This window comes from Colobus angolensis, unplaced genomic scaffold, assembly GCF_000951035.1.
Source record: "Colobus angolensis palliatus isolate OR3802 unplaced genomic scaffold, Cang.pa_1.0 Scaffold35, whole genome shotgun sequence".
NCBI classification, from domain to species: Eukaryota; Metazoa; Chordata; class Mammalia; order Primates; family Cercopithecidae; genus Colobus; species Colobus angolensis.
Genome location: NW_012116821.1, coordinates 8,507,903 through 8,525,172, shown reverse-complemented (window position 1 = coordinate 8,525,172; position 17,270 = coordinate 8,507,903). Strand labels below are relative to the sequence as shown.

The following is a 17,270-nucleotide window of genomic DNA, read 5'->3' as shown; positions in this document are numbered from 1 at the left end:
GCCAGACAGACCACGGCACCCCTTTATCACTATTATCAATAAAAGGTTGGACTGTTTGGACGAACGGAGGCAGGATGGCGCACTTCCGGGTTCTTCTTCACCAGCTTTTCCCGTGCGCGCGAAAATGCAGCCGGCGCCCAGGGAGGGTGCAGACCAACCGGGCATGCGCCAGGTGACGTCAATCCAAAGAGACCAAGATTTACCTGGTCGCACCTGCGGAACGCCCCCTGACACGCCCGTGCCCCGCCTAGTGCCCTCCCACTCCTAGAAAAGCCACTCTCGGCCAGTGAGCCACGCGGCCTTCCTGAGTCTCTCACTCCTGTTGGGATGTCGGGACAGCAGGAATTCCGACCGAGAGCCCCACCGGGGGACTCTGCCGGCCTTCTTTGCCGGAGGCCGACAGACCTCTTCCCCACACCTTAGGTGACCAAAATAAACTTGCAGTTTTGCTCCTACACTTGCCTATCCGCTGGTTCTTTTGCGCTCGCTCTGGTGGTCTCAGAAAAACAAATCACTAAGTATCACATGGCCTTGTTTTCAGAAGCATTTAATTGTATTACTGCCTTAAAGGAGGTGGGGGATGGTAGGATATCATTCAAAAAGAACATTTATTTCCTAGAGATAATAACTGTCTTTTAAAACTGTAATTCAAATAATGTTGGTGAAAAAGAGATAATGACATCCCTGGAAACAATGCTGCCTCAATCAACTACTTTTCTTTTAAGCAAAATACATGGCTTCAAGTACTTATTTAGTTTTAAATAACCATAAAACAGACATTATTAGTAACCACTGTTGGTGGAAGCTTGCAGATGCTGCGGTGGGAGGTGTCGGTTGTTGTGAAATCCATTTTGCTCCCTCCAAAAACTTACAGAGTCGTTTAAAAAAAAAATCATTAGGAACTTTTGTATGATCTGCAACTAACTAAACATTTCTCATACAGAGCATTCTCTCACCTTGAAACACTAAATTTTAACACCTGCCAAAATATCTGACTTACTTAGATCTTCAAACCATTTGTGAAGTAATTATGTAGCATATACACTTCTTTTTTAAAAAGTCCTTGAGCAATTATTTGCCCAAAAAAGAACAGCAACAAAAAACATTGCACCACCATGCTATGGTTTGGGTCTGTGTCCCCACCCAAATCTCACATTGAATGCTAATCCCCAATGCTGGAGGTGGCGCCTGGTGGGAGGTGACTGGATCGGGGGGCGGAGTTCTCCCTTTGGTGCTGTTCTCAAGATCCAGTTCTCACAAGACCTGGTTGTTTAAAAATGTGTGCCACCTTCCCCAACTCTCTCTTCCTCCTGCTCTGGCCATGTGAAGACGTCTGCTCTGCCTGTGCCTGCTCTGGCTTTGCCTTCTGCCATGAATAGAAGTTCCCTGAGGCCTCCCCAGCCACGCTTCCTGTACAGCCTGCAGAACAATGAGTCAATTAAACCTCTTTTGTTTATATATTACCCAGTCTCAGGTATTTCTTTAGAGCAATGGAGTACAAACTAATACACACCATGAAGTCTAATTAAATCTGCTGCTTTCATTCCACTAAAACTGTAGATACCAGAATCACAAATACCTTCTTCAAGGGTCTCAGGAATTTTCATTCTAGCAAGATGAGACAGTAAAAGAACTCTGGCCTTCAGGCTATATGGGCAGGTAAGTGGAGGCTCATTCTTCTTTAAATTAATGCTGCCAATTTCTCTGATTAGCTAGAATAAATAAAATAATTATTCAAAAACACAGTTTTTTTTAAAAAAAGTATTCACTTTAATATTTAACTGCTCATCGGGGGATTTGGGAAATTAGCCTAACCTGTGGTATTAGAATATTATCCGTTGGTCTGCTTGTGGCATCTTTATTATACTGAGGATCAAATTCAGAAGCTCCAGCCAAAACCATGATAAGACCTAAGAAAACAAAATATGAAGGTAAATAAATATGCTCATTTATTAATTCCCCCTCCTGAGATACTTAATTCACTTGAAAGTGAAGCACTTTTCTAAACATGCACAATGCTAAAAATTATCTGAACTCTGACAAGTATTCATTTCTTCCATTAAAAAAAGTAACATCTCGCTTTTTAAAATGTACACAGTATCAACCACCACAAGTGAACAGAAGTATAGATCAAATAAAGCACACCAAAGCAACCAGAGGCATTAAAATCACTGAAAGTTCCACAGAAACTTTCTATAGAACATTAGTATTCTGTGTGGTATTCATAACTTACTTGAAAAAAGGGGGCCCTATGGTTAAATAAAGCTGAAAATAATGTAAACAAGTTAAAAGTTTCTTTACTACATGACTTCTCAAGGCCTTGTATAAACTAATATGCACTGTCATTTTCCAAAAAATTTTATTATGGAACCCGAGAGGATTTTATGGAAATACACATGATAAAAACCCACAGGCCGGTGGTGGCTCATGCCTATATGCCTCCCAGCACTCTAGGAGGCCGAGGCAGGCGAATCACGAAGTCAGGAATTCGAGACCAGCCAGTTCGAGACCAAGCTGGCCAACATGGTGAAACCCCATCTCTACTAAAAATACAAAACTTAACCAGGCAATAGTGGTGCACGCCTGTAATCCCAACTACTTGGGAGGCTGAGGCAGGAGAAATCCACCTAGGAGGCGGATGTTGTGGTGAGCTCAGATTGCGCCACTGTACCCCAGCCTGGAAGACGAGAGAAACTTTGTCTCGGAGAAAAAAAAAATTCATGTAATGTACTCACAAAAGGCAGGACAGTATAGAAGTTAAGTGCACAGATTTTGGTATTTTGTCACTTCCTAGTTAAATGACCTAGGATAATATTCTTCATATCTGTGTATCTCAGCTTCTTCATATGTGCCTGACACACAGCAAGCATAGTACTTGTGTGAGCTATTACTATTACTACCCTCAAATATTTACTTAATAACAATTGTTCCTAAAACAGCTAAAATAACCTAGAATGTGTAAAGAAATCCACCAGCTAAACAATGTTTCCTGACAAAGCTGTGTAAGGATACTACCCTCAGAAAAGAAACAGAAATCAAAATGATTGAGGTAAAAAGCACACTTAAAATTATAAACATGAAACATTTTCATAAGGGAGTAAGTTTCTGTATTAACATTTCAATCCAGCTTTAGGAAGGGTAATATTTTCGGTAAGGCAAAGTAGTATTAACTCATTCAGAAATGTAAGATCTGTTCACACACAGTCATATATGATCATAAGTCTCTCTCATTACTAATTAGTAAAATTGCCAAATCCAAAATACAGAAAAGTCCATTTTGTTCCCAGAAACACAATTTAAAACTTACATTCTTTTATCATTTTTTTTAAGGAGGGATGGAGGAGCATCTATGATTTTTGCAGAGCCATCATTCTGAAAGGCAACACCCCAGGGATAAACTACAACGTTTGCTTTATATAATCAAAGAAAGTGAAAATTTTTTTCTTAAATTTTTAAATAAGAAATGGGAATGAAATATTCTAACAGTTTTCTTTCAACACACCTAAGACTTTTTATTTTTACTACAGTTAATACAGTATGACATAATGGTTTAAGGCTCAAGAACCAGACTGCCTGGGTTCAATCCTGGATATCACTTACTGTGTATCCTTGAGTGTGTTACTTTTCTGTGCCTCAGTTTCCTCATCTATAAGATGTACTTAAAAACAGAACTTACTTAATGGGAGCACAGCAAAAATTAAATGAGTCAAGACATGTACAGCAACTAGCAGTGTCTGGCATACAACAAATAATAAATGTTAGCTAGTATTACAAAACTTGCACGCATAAGGCTTATGGTAAAATTTCTGATGAAATACATGAGTAAACGTGAACAATGGAAATATAAATTAATAAATGTGATAAAGGGTGCTGGCATTTTTCTCTAGCTTTAATTATATAAATTAACTATTTATAAAACTGTACAATGAAATCTCACCAGTACAGAGTTAAGGAATATATATATAAACCCCACATAAATGAGTCACAAAATAATATGATTAATAGCAAAGTTACTTAAGTTTACTTACGTTTCATATCCATATTTCGGGTTTTATAAACAAAGTATGTATAAATCTGTGTTGTGCGTATTAGAATCTGGTCTCCACTATAGCGTATTGAGCGATACCACCAAGAGCCCTAAAACACAAATAAAATTATAAAAAGTATAAAAACTATGATAGGCTGGGAGAGGTGGCTCATGCCTGTAATCCCAGCACTTTGGGAGGCTGAGGTGAGAGGACTGCTTGAGCCCAGGAATTGGAGACTAGCCTGGGCAACATAGTGAGACCCTGTCTCTACAAAAGAAAAAGAAAAATGCAAACATTAGCCAGGCATGGTGGCACATGCCTCTAGTCCCAGCTGCTCAGGAAGCTGAGGTGGGAAGATTGCTAGAGCCCAGGAGGTCAGGGCTGCAGTAGCCATGATCACACTACTGCACTCCATCCTAGGTGACAGAGGGAGACTCTTGTCTCAAAAAAAAAAAGCAAAACAAAATCCTGATAAATGTTAAGTTTGATGCAGAATATGTTTATGGTCAAATCTTCTAAATATTCATAAAACAACAAAAATACCTGAGTCTTACAATAAGCACCTCTTTGTTGCTATTTCAAGTGACTTCTTTAGCAAATATTTATATTGTCTGAAGCCTAAACACTAACCTAAGTCACTGCATATATATAATTAAAACATTTACCATTTTGGATAGAAATTCCTTAAAGACCAAAAAGGGATAAAACTACCCACTGCTATAAGCACCAAGCTGGTTCTTGACACATAGCATGTCTTCAATAAATACTTGATAAACAAATGTAGGCGTAATTTTGTAAGTGACATGAAACTTTCATTCATATTACTTAATATGATTGGATTCTTGCAACAATCATTTGAAGAAGGCAAAACAAACAACTTAATTATTAGGTTCACTATGTGACTAAAAGGAACTCCAGGATCAGAAAGGCCACAAGTAACAAAAGTAATAAATGGTAAAAATCAAATGGGAGGCCGAGACGGGCGGATCACGAGGTCAGGAGATCGAGACCATCCTGGCCTACATGGTGAAACCCCGACTCTACTAAAAAATACAAAAAACTAGCCGGGCGAGATGGCGGGCGCCTGTAGTCCCAGCTACTCGGGAGGCTGAGGCAGGAGAATGGCATAAACCCAGGAGGCAGAGCTTGCAGTGAGCCGAGATTGCGCCACTGCACTCCAGCCTGGGCGACAGAGCGAGACTCCATCTCAAAAAAAAAAAAAAAAAAAAAATCAAATGGTATCTCCATATTATAGTATTATACAGCTGCTTTAAAAAATGAGGCTGTTCTATATGTTGCATCCTCAATATATTAAGCAAAAAAAAACAGAATAATGCATACATACAGTAAAATCTCATTAAAGGTTAATTTTTAAATGAATGTGTGTTGATGAATGCATAGAAAAAGATTTCAAAGAGAAAACACCAAACTTGGCAACGATTCCTAAATAAACAAAGTTGAGGGTGGTAGTGCAGGAAGACTTTCATTTTAAACTTTAAATATATCTGTGTCAGCCAGGCATGGTGGTTCACACCTGTAAGCCTAGTACTTTGGGAGGCCGAGGCAGGATAATCATTTGAGTCCAGGAGTTTAAGACCAGCCTGGGCAACATGACAAGACCCCATCTCTACAAAAAAAATAAAAAAATTAGCGGGGCATGGCGGTACACACTTGTGGTCTTAGCTCCTTGGGAGGCTGAGATGGGAGGATTTGCTTGAACCCAGGAGGTAGAGGCTGCAGAGAGCCATGTTTTCAGCACCTTACTACAGCAAGACCTTGTCTTAAAAACAAATAACTAACAAAAATAAAATTATAACGGACGGTTTTCCCTGTATTTAAAATATATATACATAGATACACATATGTATGTATATTATACATATATACATACACACATATGTATATGTATACGTATGTATATATGTATCTGTGTTAACTCAATTGTAACTTTTGTGATTTTTGTTTTTTTCTTTGAGACAGAGTCTCGCTCTGTCGCCCAGGCTGGAGTATAGCGGCACAATCTTCGCTCACTGCTACCTCTGCCTCCTGGGTTCCAACCAGCATGTCCGACTAATTTTGTATTTTTAGTAGAGACAGGGTTTCACCATGTTGGTCTCAAACTCCTGCCCTAAACTGATCTGCTCGCCTTGGCTTCCCAATACGCTGGGATTACAGGAGTAAGCCACCATGCCTGCTCAGTTGTGGGTAACTTTTGAATTGGGAGGATATACACATTATCATGCTCAAGTAATGTCACCTTTAGAAGACCTTTAATAGTATAGTTATATAATTTTTTTTTAAGTTGGAGTCTCACTCTGTGGTCCAGGCTGGAGTACAGTGGTGGGGTCATGGCTCACTGCAACCTCAAACACCTAGACTCAAGCGATCCTCCCACCTCAGCTTCAGTGTTGAGATCACAGGTGTGAGCTGTCTCACCCAGCAAGCTTCTTAAATTCAAGGATCAATATTCTAACATACATTTAAAATGTTATAGGGAGACTCCAAAACATGTCAATCTCCTTTCCAAATAAACATTAACTTAAAAAGCTACAACTTACCACCACCACTGGAAGGATAACCATAAATGCCAATCCATACACAAGTAAAACCTAGAATTGAAGACAAAAATAATTACGGCCTTCATCAGATAAATTAAAACAACATCCATGAATTTATTTTGAGGCTTACAATGGGGGAGCCACTATTAAAAGGATTCCTCATGTATTATCTTGTTTAATCCTTATTCTCAAACTCCAAGAGTAAGGTACCATTATTAACCTTCCTTTTGTAGGTAGAAAACCTGCAGTACACATCGGTTACAAAACTTGTCCTAGGACACAGTTAGTAAATTGTACAGCCAGGATTTGAACTCAAGTAGTTCAGCTCTATAGCCTATGTTCATAACCACTATAATAAATTACCTTTTAATTTGTCATTTGCTGACACAATACAGATAACACCAGTAAAACAGTTTTGTAAATTACATTTCTCTTCCAGTCAGGCAGGTACTTACATAGCCACAACCTCTCAGTAGTGTGCCCTGGGAACAAATGAGATAAGAAGTCCCTGGCCAAACGTTCCTTTAGCGAAATATCAAGAAGCCACTTCATAATGTTGACCAGCAATTTTTATCTACTGATTTTTCTCCTATTACTTGATCCTAAATCTGGTAGTAACTTATTCCTTCTTGACTATTCCTACTAAGCAGAAGCATGACAAACAAGCTTAAGCAGCAACTGTATACCCCTCAAGGTAACCAATTTTAATCTGCCACAAAATAACTTAATAGTCATTTTCAAAACAAATTACAGACTGTGTGGATTTTGTTTTTATTGCCTCAAAGACAGCCTTTAAACAATTATTTTCAAGAAAGTTGAAGTAGGAATGTATCCCTGAGTAAGATAATTCCTGCCATTTTAGGGTTGCGGTACTATCACTGATTGAGACTGATATCCTACCTCCTCCTGAAATACCATATGGAATATATACAATTTAATTTATCATACATTAAAATTAGGCATAGTGCTCACGCTTGTAATCCCAACGTGGTGGGAGGCCAAGGCAGGCAAATCACTTGAGGTCATGAGTTAGAGTTTGAGACCAGCCTGGCCAGCATGGCAAAACCCCATCTATACAAAAAGTGCAAAAATTAGCCAGGCATGGTGGTGGGCACCTGTAATCTCAGCCACTCAGGGGGCTGAGGCAGGAGAATCACTTGAACCCGGGAGGCGGAGGTTGCAGTGAGCTGAGATCACGCCACTGCTCTCCTGCCTGGGCAATAGAGCAAGACTCTGTCTCAAATGAATGAACGAATGAATGAATGAATAAATAGCACACCAGTATTTTCTCTGTAACAGTTCTTCTTATATTACCAAGACAGATTGTACACAACAAAAATTTTGTCTAATACATTATAATGTATCTTATTTAAATGCACTCACCAGAATTGAATTTTTCTGGTCAACTATCCAAGCTGGCAGGGCAATTCCAAAGCTTGTGGCTGAAATAGAAAAAATGTGAGTTTCTGAAGAATCTCTACTTTCAGTCTTAATAAATATATTAAATATATTTGGGATCTATAATATATCCCAAAACTCTCCCCCACAACACAAAAACAAACTTTGAGAAAGATGATCTTATTAGTAGGTCCCCATTACACAAAAGGTCAGGGATATAGTTTATATCTGAAACTTCAAATTTTTCAAGAAGGAAAACAAAACCCTGTGTAAGTACAAATTCCTTCTCTCAAGAAAACGTAAATTATTTTATATGTCCTGAGTTTACATAAACACTATGAACACATAAGAAAATATGAAGTCAGTAAAGAAAAATAGATTTTTTCCTCCAAATTTTTATCAACTAGTAATTGGAAATGATAGTGATTACTCTTCTCTCTGGACCAACTGAAATTATATCATTCAAACTAGTCTTCAGAAAGAAAAATAAAGCAAAAATTAATGAGAGCTCAATTTATCTATGTTAAACTCCACATGAGTATAAGTTTAGTAAGAAAATAATATTATTCCTTTAATCTGGTTTACATTTTTATAATATATATCATATCGCCAATATTTTAAAATCATCATTTACCACACCTTGAGGCCCATCTGGATTTCCAAATTCTTCCCAATTTTTCCGGGACTCTTCATCAGTTAAACTAGCATCAAAAGAACAAAGTTGCAAAATTAGAAAGCCACATCTGAAAAATAAGCACTCATGTAGACAAACTCCATTAGCCAACCAACTCATTTCTTAGAAGATACTGATTCCATGAATCAAAAACAGTCACTCTGAAATCAGGAGAAAGGGAAAGGGAGGAGCAAGAAAGCTGCATTAACAGAAAATGCTAACTACTGCATCTTGATACTAATTTCTGATTGGCCCATGGTTCTCAAGCTCAGCCAGTTCAACGAGACCAAATTTTAAAGGCCACTACATTTTCCAAGAAGGCAGGGAGAACTGTAGGGAATTTTTTCCCCCTTATACTCTCATATATTTCCCAAAATTTCTTCAGTGAGCATGTTTATACACTAATAATGATAAATACATATTTTTAAAAACATAAATTTAAATCATAATGGTAGCTTCCCTACAAAACAACAGCACCATATTCTGAAAGAAACAAATGACCACCACATGTAAAACTCCATTGCTGTGGGTAAGGTAATTTGCACTGTGCTAATATCATAATTTTCTCCTAAGCCAACTGCCAGAAGAACTAGGAAAATTTCTCCTAAACAGCAGCTTCCTAACCCAGGGAATGTGAAAGTTAAAGAGTAATTTTTAGATACCTAAAATGTAACCCCTGACTTTGACAATGGCTCAAGGTACTGAGTCAAGAGTAGTTTTATTCCAGTTCCCAGTGAAGACGTTAAAAGGCGTTAAAATAAATTCCCAATTCCTTAGAAAAATTTACAATATAGTTAAGGAATATAAGGCAGAACACCCTCCCCGTTCCAACACACATGCTCAAAAATGACCAATAACATAATAAGGAAGACATTCTTGGAGACCAATTGGTAAAAGACCTTGCATATGGTCAAATCTAATTTTAAGCATACTTCTGCTTCTCAAAACTTAAGAGTCAATGTAGTTTCTATTTAACAAAACTCCAATCTGAGATAGGCGATGCAGAAATACCTTTTTAAAATAGCAAAAAGGACATTCATCAGTTTTCAATGACTTGAAAATATTTTTAAATTTATCAATTTAGTCATGTATGCAAACAGGTGCCTTGATATCTTTAATCCTTATTTAATTGTAACTCCACTTACACTATTTAATTAAAGGCCACAGAAAAATACAGGGGCCAATGAAGAGCATTACTAGACAGGTTGCAAGTTAATAAGGAATAGTGTTAAGATTTTCTTTTCAAAATTGACGGATGTTTCTGAAAAAAATTTGTCCTAGATTCCCTGTACAACTGTCTATCCATCTCAGAGTTTTAGCTATTGTTTCTTTCACTATTGTCTAATTGGATCCTTCTGCCCAAAATAATCATCTCTGTCCCCTTCTGCCTTTGTGATTATGGCAGCAAAACAAACTGCTCTGTCCTCTATACAATACTCCCAGATTTTGCCAAATAAAGCATAGCTCATATCAGAGACATTCTGATTTTGCAACCTACATGGACATACGAGTTATGATTACAGTAACTCACTCATTAAACTGACTTCTTTACATTAACTCACTCATTAAACTGACTTCTACAACTGCTGTGTGATGGAACCACGTTGAACATTCAATCTAATAAAATAAGTCAGCAACTTAAAGTCAGTTTAAGAAGCAAATGATTTTTTGTTACTTAGTATTTCAGTATACTACCACTTCTAAGAGTTAGAATACTTAAAAGTTGTGTAATTTTAGTATAATTCACATTTAACAAGCTTAAACAAGATCAATGATGCTAACAGAATTTTTGAAAATTTAATGAGTGTAGTTTCCTAAACATAATTACAACCCTTTACTTTTTTGGGGTGACAGGGAAGATGATTATAGATTCTCTTATGAATCTAAAGAAATCTACGACCCCTTTGCCCTGGGAAAAATGCACATTACCAAGACAAATAAATTGTGTATATGATTTCAGGGACTCCAGATTACAAACCCTGATCTAGAGAATGCTTTCACTAAACTGTAAACAAGTGACCATGAGTTGGCTATGCATAGTTATTATAAGTTACACGCTCATCTGTAAAAACCATATGCTTTTATAAAAATTAACCTATCTTTAAGGTGACAACAATGCTGCCCACTTGCTATAAAATAGCTTTAAAGATAGGTTTTACATCTGAGAGCAAAATCTCAATTCTATCTAGATAATGAACCAGAGAATTCAATGGCATAACTCCTGATAAAAAAAAAAAAAAAAAAAAAAGACCCAGCTGGTTTATAATAATAGGCAACTAAGGAGAGAGAAATGATCTCAAATAACCTAAGCAAGTTCTAAAAAACTTTGCACATCAAAGCCTATATAACTGCATTCCAAGGCTGCTAGAGTTTTTCATGAGATAGGAACTTCAACTCAAGCACTTAGAACTTACAGTTAGTAAAATATATACCTTTATCTAATTTAGTTATATTTATGCAAGTTACATAATCTCAAGGTTCTAGGTTCCACGATCATTTCACTTTTTCATTGATCTGATAGAAAGTCAACTATTTAAGATATTTTATACATAAAATATTCTATAGTTTAATCACAAAACTGAGTTAAAACTAAAGGCCTTGTATTATTCTTGTGCATTTTTCAGAAAAGTGACCACACATCACAGATTTCCAGAAATCTGAGAACAAAATCATAAACTTGAAAATGTTAAAATACCTGAAGACCGAGGGGATAGGGTGGGGAGATTTCACCAAAGCACTAAAATTAAAGCTACTAATTAAATAATCTTGGCCATCTGACTTCCTCTGGAAATGTCTTTTTAAATTACCTGAAGACAGCAATCAAGGCATACCAATACTTGTGAAAAGAGAGTAAATGCTTGAAGGAGACACTAACTGAAAGACAGCAATCTCAAGGACAACTGCCATGCAGAAAATGTAATACGCACTTCAGAAATCCTAATGGCACTGCTTTATTACAGAATCACATAGTAATCCATACAGATAAACAGCAAGCCACAAAACAAGGGGAGAGAAGGGACACAGTCAATATCCTCTAAGTACAAAAATAAGTAAGGTGATACCTCCCAAACTTCTGTCATTCACATGCCACTTTCACAATTTGCTATTATAACTTAGTATCCAATTACAAGCAAACTTCTTATTGCATTTTGCAGATAATTGTGTATTTTTTTGCCATCTGTGGCAACCCTGCATCAAGCAATTCTATCAGTGCCACTTTTCCAACAGCATGTGCTCACTTCATGTCCCTCTGTCACATTTTGGTAAGTCTCACAATATATCTAACGTTTTCACTATTATTTTATCTGTTATAGTGATATGTGATCTTTGACATTTCTATTGTCATTGGGGAGCTGCCACAGAAACTGCACCTGCAGAAGAAAAAGAACTTAATACACATGTGTTCCGAATGCTCCACTCACTGGCCATTCCCCCATCTCTCTCCCTCTCCTCATGCCTCCCTATTCCCTGAGACACAACAAGATTCAAATTAGGCAAATCACTAACCCTAAAATGGCCTCTAAATGTTGAAACGAAAAAAAGACTTACGTCTCTCACTCTGAATCAAAAGCTAGAAATAACTAAGCTTAGTGAGGAAGGCATGTCAAAAGTCAAAACAAGCCAAAAGCTAGGCCTCTTGAGCCAAACAGTCAAGTTGTGAATTCAGAGCAACAGTGCTTAAAGGAACTTAAAAGTGAACACACAAATAAGAGGAAAGTGAAACAGCCTTGTTGCTGATTTGAAGAATGTTTCAGTGGTCTGGATAGAAGATTAAACTAGGCACAACATTCCCTTAAGCCAAAGCCTAATCCAGCAAGGCCTTAACAAAGGCTGAGAGAGGTGAGGGAGCTGCAGCAGCTAGCAGATGTTGGTTCACGAGATTTTCCAAAATAAACCATCTCTACAACAGAAGTGCAAGGTGAAGTAGCAAGTGCTGATATGGAAGCTGCAGCAAGTTATCCAGAAGATCTAGCTAAGATCACAATGAAGGTGGCTAAACAACAAATTTTCAGTGTAGACAAAATAGCCTTATATCAGAAAAATAACGCCACTTAGGACTTCCATAGCTGGAGAGAAATAAATGCCTGACTTCAAAGCTTCAAAAGACAGGCTGACTCTCTTGGTAGAGGCTAATGCTGCTAGTGACTTTAACTTGAAGCCAATGCTGAGATGCCATTCCAAAAGTCCTAGAGCTCTTAAGATCTACGCTACATCTATTCTACCATGCTCTATAAATAGAACAACAAATCCTTGATGACAGTACATGTGTTGACAGCACGGATTACTGAATATTTTAAGCCCAGTTAAGACCTGCTCAAAAAAAACAAAACGATTCCTTTCAAAAGATTACTGCTCATTGACAATGCACCTAGTTACTCAAGAACTCTGATGGAGCTGTACAAGGATTTTAATGTTGTTTTCACACCTGCTAACACAACATTCATCCTGCAGCACACAGATCAAAAAGTAATTTTGACTTTTAAGTCTTATTTAAGAAATAATAACAGTTACACTGAGCAATTTCAGAGGCTGAGGTGGGCAGATCGCCTGAGGTCAGGAGTTCAAGACCAGCCTGGCCAACATGAAACCCTGTCTCTACTAAAAACACAATAGTTTGCCAGGCACAGTGGTGCATGCCTGTAGTCCCTACTACTTGGGAGGCTAAGGAAGGAGAATTGCTTGAATCCAGGAGGCAGAAGTAGCAGTGAGTCAAGATTGTGCCAATGCACTCAATGCCTGAGCAACAGAGTGAGACTCCATCTCAAAAAAAAAAAAAAAACACAAACACTTTGTAAAGCTATAGCTGCTACAAACAGAGTGATATCTCTGATAGATCTGGGTAAAGTAAACTGAAAACCTTCTGGAAAGGATTCACTATTCTAAATGCCATTAAGGACATTTGTGATTCACAGGAAGAGTCCAAAATGTCAGCATTAAGAGGAGTTTGGTAGAAGTTTATTTCTTTTCTTTTTTTTTTTTCTTTTTTTTTTTTGAGATGGAGTCTCACTCTGTTGCCCAGGCTGGAGTGCAATGGCACAATCTCAGCTCACCACAACCTCCAGCTCCCGGGTTCAAGAGGAGTCTCCTGCCTTAGCCTCAAGTAGCTGGGATTACAGGTATGCGCCACCACACCCAGCTAATTTTGAATTTTTAGTAGAGATGGGGTTTCTCCATGTTGGTCAGGCTGGTCTCAAACTCCTGATCTCAGGTGATCCACCTGCCTCAGCCTCCCAAAGTGCTGGGATTACAGGCATGAGCCACCGCACCCAGCCAGAAGTTGATTTCAACTTTCATGGATGACTTGGAGCAGTTCAAGACTTCAGTACAGAAAGTCACTACATATGTGCTAGAAATAGCAGGAGAACTAAAGAACTGGAGGCTGAAGATGCGACTGAATTGCTGGAATCTCACAATCAAACTTGAACACATGAGTTGCTTCTTATAGTTGAGCAAAGAAAGTAGCTTCTTAAGATGGTATCTATTCCTGATGAAGATGCTATGAACATTGTCGAAATGACAATAAAGGATTTAGAATATTACATAAACTTCAGTTGATAAAGCAGTGGCAGAATGTGAGAGGATTGACTCTAATTTTGAAAGAAGTTCTCGCCAGGCGCGGTGGTTCACACTCCCAGCACTTTGGGAGGCCGAGGTGGGCGGATCACAAGGTCAGGAGATCGAGACCATCCCGGCTAATACAGTGAAACCCCATCTCTACTAAAAATATAAAAAATTAGCTATGCACGTTGCCGGGCACCTGTAGTCCCAGTTACTCGGGAGGCTGAGGCAGGAGAATGGCGTGAACCCAGGAGGTGAAAGTTGTAGTGAGCCAAGATTGTGCCACTGCACTCAAGCCTGGGCAACAGAGCAAGACTCCATCACACAAAAAAAGAAAGTTCTGTGAATGAAATACTATCAAATAGCATCACATGCTAGAGAAATCTTTCGTGAAAAGAATTTAACTAATGTAGTCAACTTCACTGTTGTCTTATTTTAAGAAATTGTCACAGCCAGCCCAACCTTCAGTAACCACCATCCTTATCAGTCAACAGCCATCAACATCAAGGCAAGACTCCCCAACAGCAAAAAGAATGCAATTTGTCAAAGGCTCAGATTACTAGCATTTTTTAGCAATACAGTATTTTTAAATGAAGGTATGTACATTGTTTTTTTAAGACATAAGGCTACTGCACACTTAATAGACTATGGTATAGTAGAAACAACTTATATGCAGTAGGAAACAAAAAAATTTACATGACTCACTTTATTGCAATATTTGCTGTATTGCAGGAGACTGGAACTGAACCTATAATATCTCCAAAGGATGCTTGTATTTACTTGCATGTTTAAAATGAGTTTACAAAATTATACATCACTGAGTCCTCAAAAGACAGACAATCTCATATTTTACTCTTTCATTCAATGTAAGAGCTGTGTGGGGATGTACTAATCAAGAGTCCCGAAGAACCTAGTTAAGTTTCATCTCTTGGAAGATTAATACCCAAGAGATCACTGCATCTAATTTTAACACACTCTATTCTGTTTCCCAAAAGTGTGCACAAATGTTCCTCAAACTTTATAAATACACAGACATATGTGTGTGCATATAATGTATATGTGAATATATATATCTCACAATAACAATGCACCTTACCTAAGGTGTAAGACCAACAAGAAAAAATATTTGGAAGTTCTGAAAAGATTTGTGAAAAAAGTTTCTGAGCAGTAAAAAAGGAGACCTTAAAAATCCATATCTCAACAAGTACAGTAGTTATTATCTAAGAATAATCTTGTGTGAAGAAATTCTAAGAAGAAAAAGACACCAAAATGAAGTACTTAAAAGTCCAAATTAAACTTGTCTTTAAATAGTTTAAATGAGATAAGCTATACATTGTCAATACAAGAGAAGCAGATCAAGCCTAAAAAAATAAAAAAACATAGAAATGATAAGATCTAAGTACACCCTCCTCTAATCAAGATGCTAATAAAACAGCTCAATTAACTTATCATTCACCACTTAACTTAATCAAGTTTACAAGGCAAAAATTAAAGTTTAATTAAATTAAATTACCACGTTAGTGCTGCTGTGTAGTCCCCTAAATACCTGGTAGAATCAACATGAAGTAAGCACTTGGAAAGTATATGACAACTATTTTACTAAAACACAAAACTTTTTTTTTTTTTTCTTTAGAGATAGGGTATTACTGTGTCATCGAAGCTGGGCTGCAGTGGCACGGTCACGGCTCACTGCAGCCTTGACCTCCCAGGCTCAACCAATGCTCCCACCTCAGCCTCCCAAGTAGCTAGGACTACAGGCACCCACCACCACACAGGGTTAATTCTTTTATTTTTTTCTGTAGAGATGGGGTCTTGGTATGTTGCCAGGGATGGTCTCAAACTCCTGGGCTCAAGCAATCCTCCTGCCTCAGCCTCCCAAAGTACTGGGATTACAGGCATGAGCCACTGCACCTGGTTTATCTGTACCATTCTTAAAAATCTGTAATGGATCCTGATACTTACGCAGCATAAGCTTTTGCTATCCTCATGAACATAACCTCATCACCTCCTTTATCTGGATGATATTTAAGTGACAGCAAACGATATTGTTTTTTAATTTCTGCCACTGTAGCTCCCTGAAAAAAAAAAAAAAAAGAAAACAAGCTTTCTGTTAGCAAAAATAAGCACAATTCTGTAAAGAAATAATCAATCCTATTTTGAACTTAAAATATGAACTACTCAGTATTTTGAGAAAGACAAAATCCATTTTTCATCCTATATATTTTCTGATAAATTTCATCCATTTTTAAATAAAAACACTTATATTGTCCAATATATGTATTTTATTGAGCACCTATGTGCCACACAGTACACTAAGCACTGATCATTTGAAACTGAAAACAGATGACACATTTACATAAAATAATACTGACATTTAATATCAAAAAAATAGGCCGGGCACAGCCTGTAATCCCAGCACTTTTGGAGGCCGAGGTGCATGGATCACCTGAGGTCAGGAGTTCATGACCAGCGTGGCCAACATATGGTGAAACCCCATCTCTAGCTGGGTGTGGCTCTCATCTCAACTTTCTTGGCTCAAACTATCATCTCACTTTGGCCTCCCAAGTAGCTAGGACTATAGGTATGTTGCCACCAAACCCAGATAATTTTTTTTTTAATAGAGAGCCTGGGTGTCACTATGTTGCCCAAACTCCTGACCTCAAGGGATCCTCCCACCTTAGCTTCCCAAAGTGCTAGGATTACAGGTGTAAGCCATCATTCCTGGCTGATATTAGTTATTTCTAAGATCCCCAACCTAGACTTTACCACACTGCTTAAGTGTCAATGAATACAAGGTCATAAGATTTTTATCATTCAACTAACACAAATTAATCTCCCAGTTTTAACTTTGCATTAACCAATATTACAGATATCTCTTAAAAATATGCCTTTAGGCCGGGTGCGGCGGCTCACACCTGTAATCCCAGCACTTTGGGAGGCCAAGGCAGGTGGATCACAAGGTCAGGAGATCGAGATCGTCCTGGCTAACACAGTGAAACCCCGTCTCTACTAAAAATACAAAAAACTAGCCAGGCGTGATGGCGGGCGCCTGTA

The 17,270-nt window shown here is 37.9% G+C and overlaps 1 protein-coding gene across 1 annotated transcript in view; it reads right to left on the bottom strand.

Moving 5' to 3' along the window:
• Nucleotides 1-17,270, bottom strand: part of SEC63 (SEC63 homolog (S. cerevisiae)) — a 100,159-nt gene that overhangs the window by 37,947 nt on the left and 44,942 nt on the right. Inside the window, 7 exon segments of the mRNA XM_011952834.1 lie at nucleotides 1,580-1,712; nucleotides 1,816-1,910; nucleotides 4,029-4,137; nucleotides 6,587-6,637; nucleotides 7,970-8,028; nucleotides 8,624-8,685; nucleotides 16,179-16,291. Coding sequence (XP_011808224.1) covers nucleotides 1,580-1,712; nucleotides 1,816-1,910; nucleotides 4,029-4,137; nucleotides 6,587-6,637; nucleotides 7,970-8,028; nucleotides 8,624-8,685; nucleotides 16,179-16,291 — 622 coding nt within the window.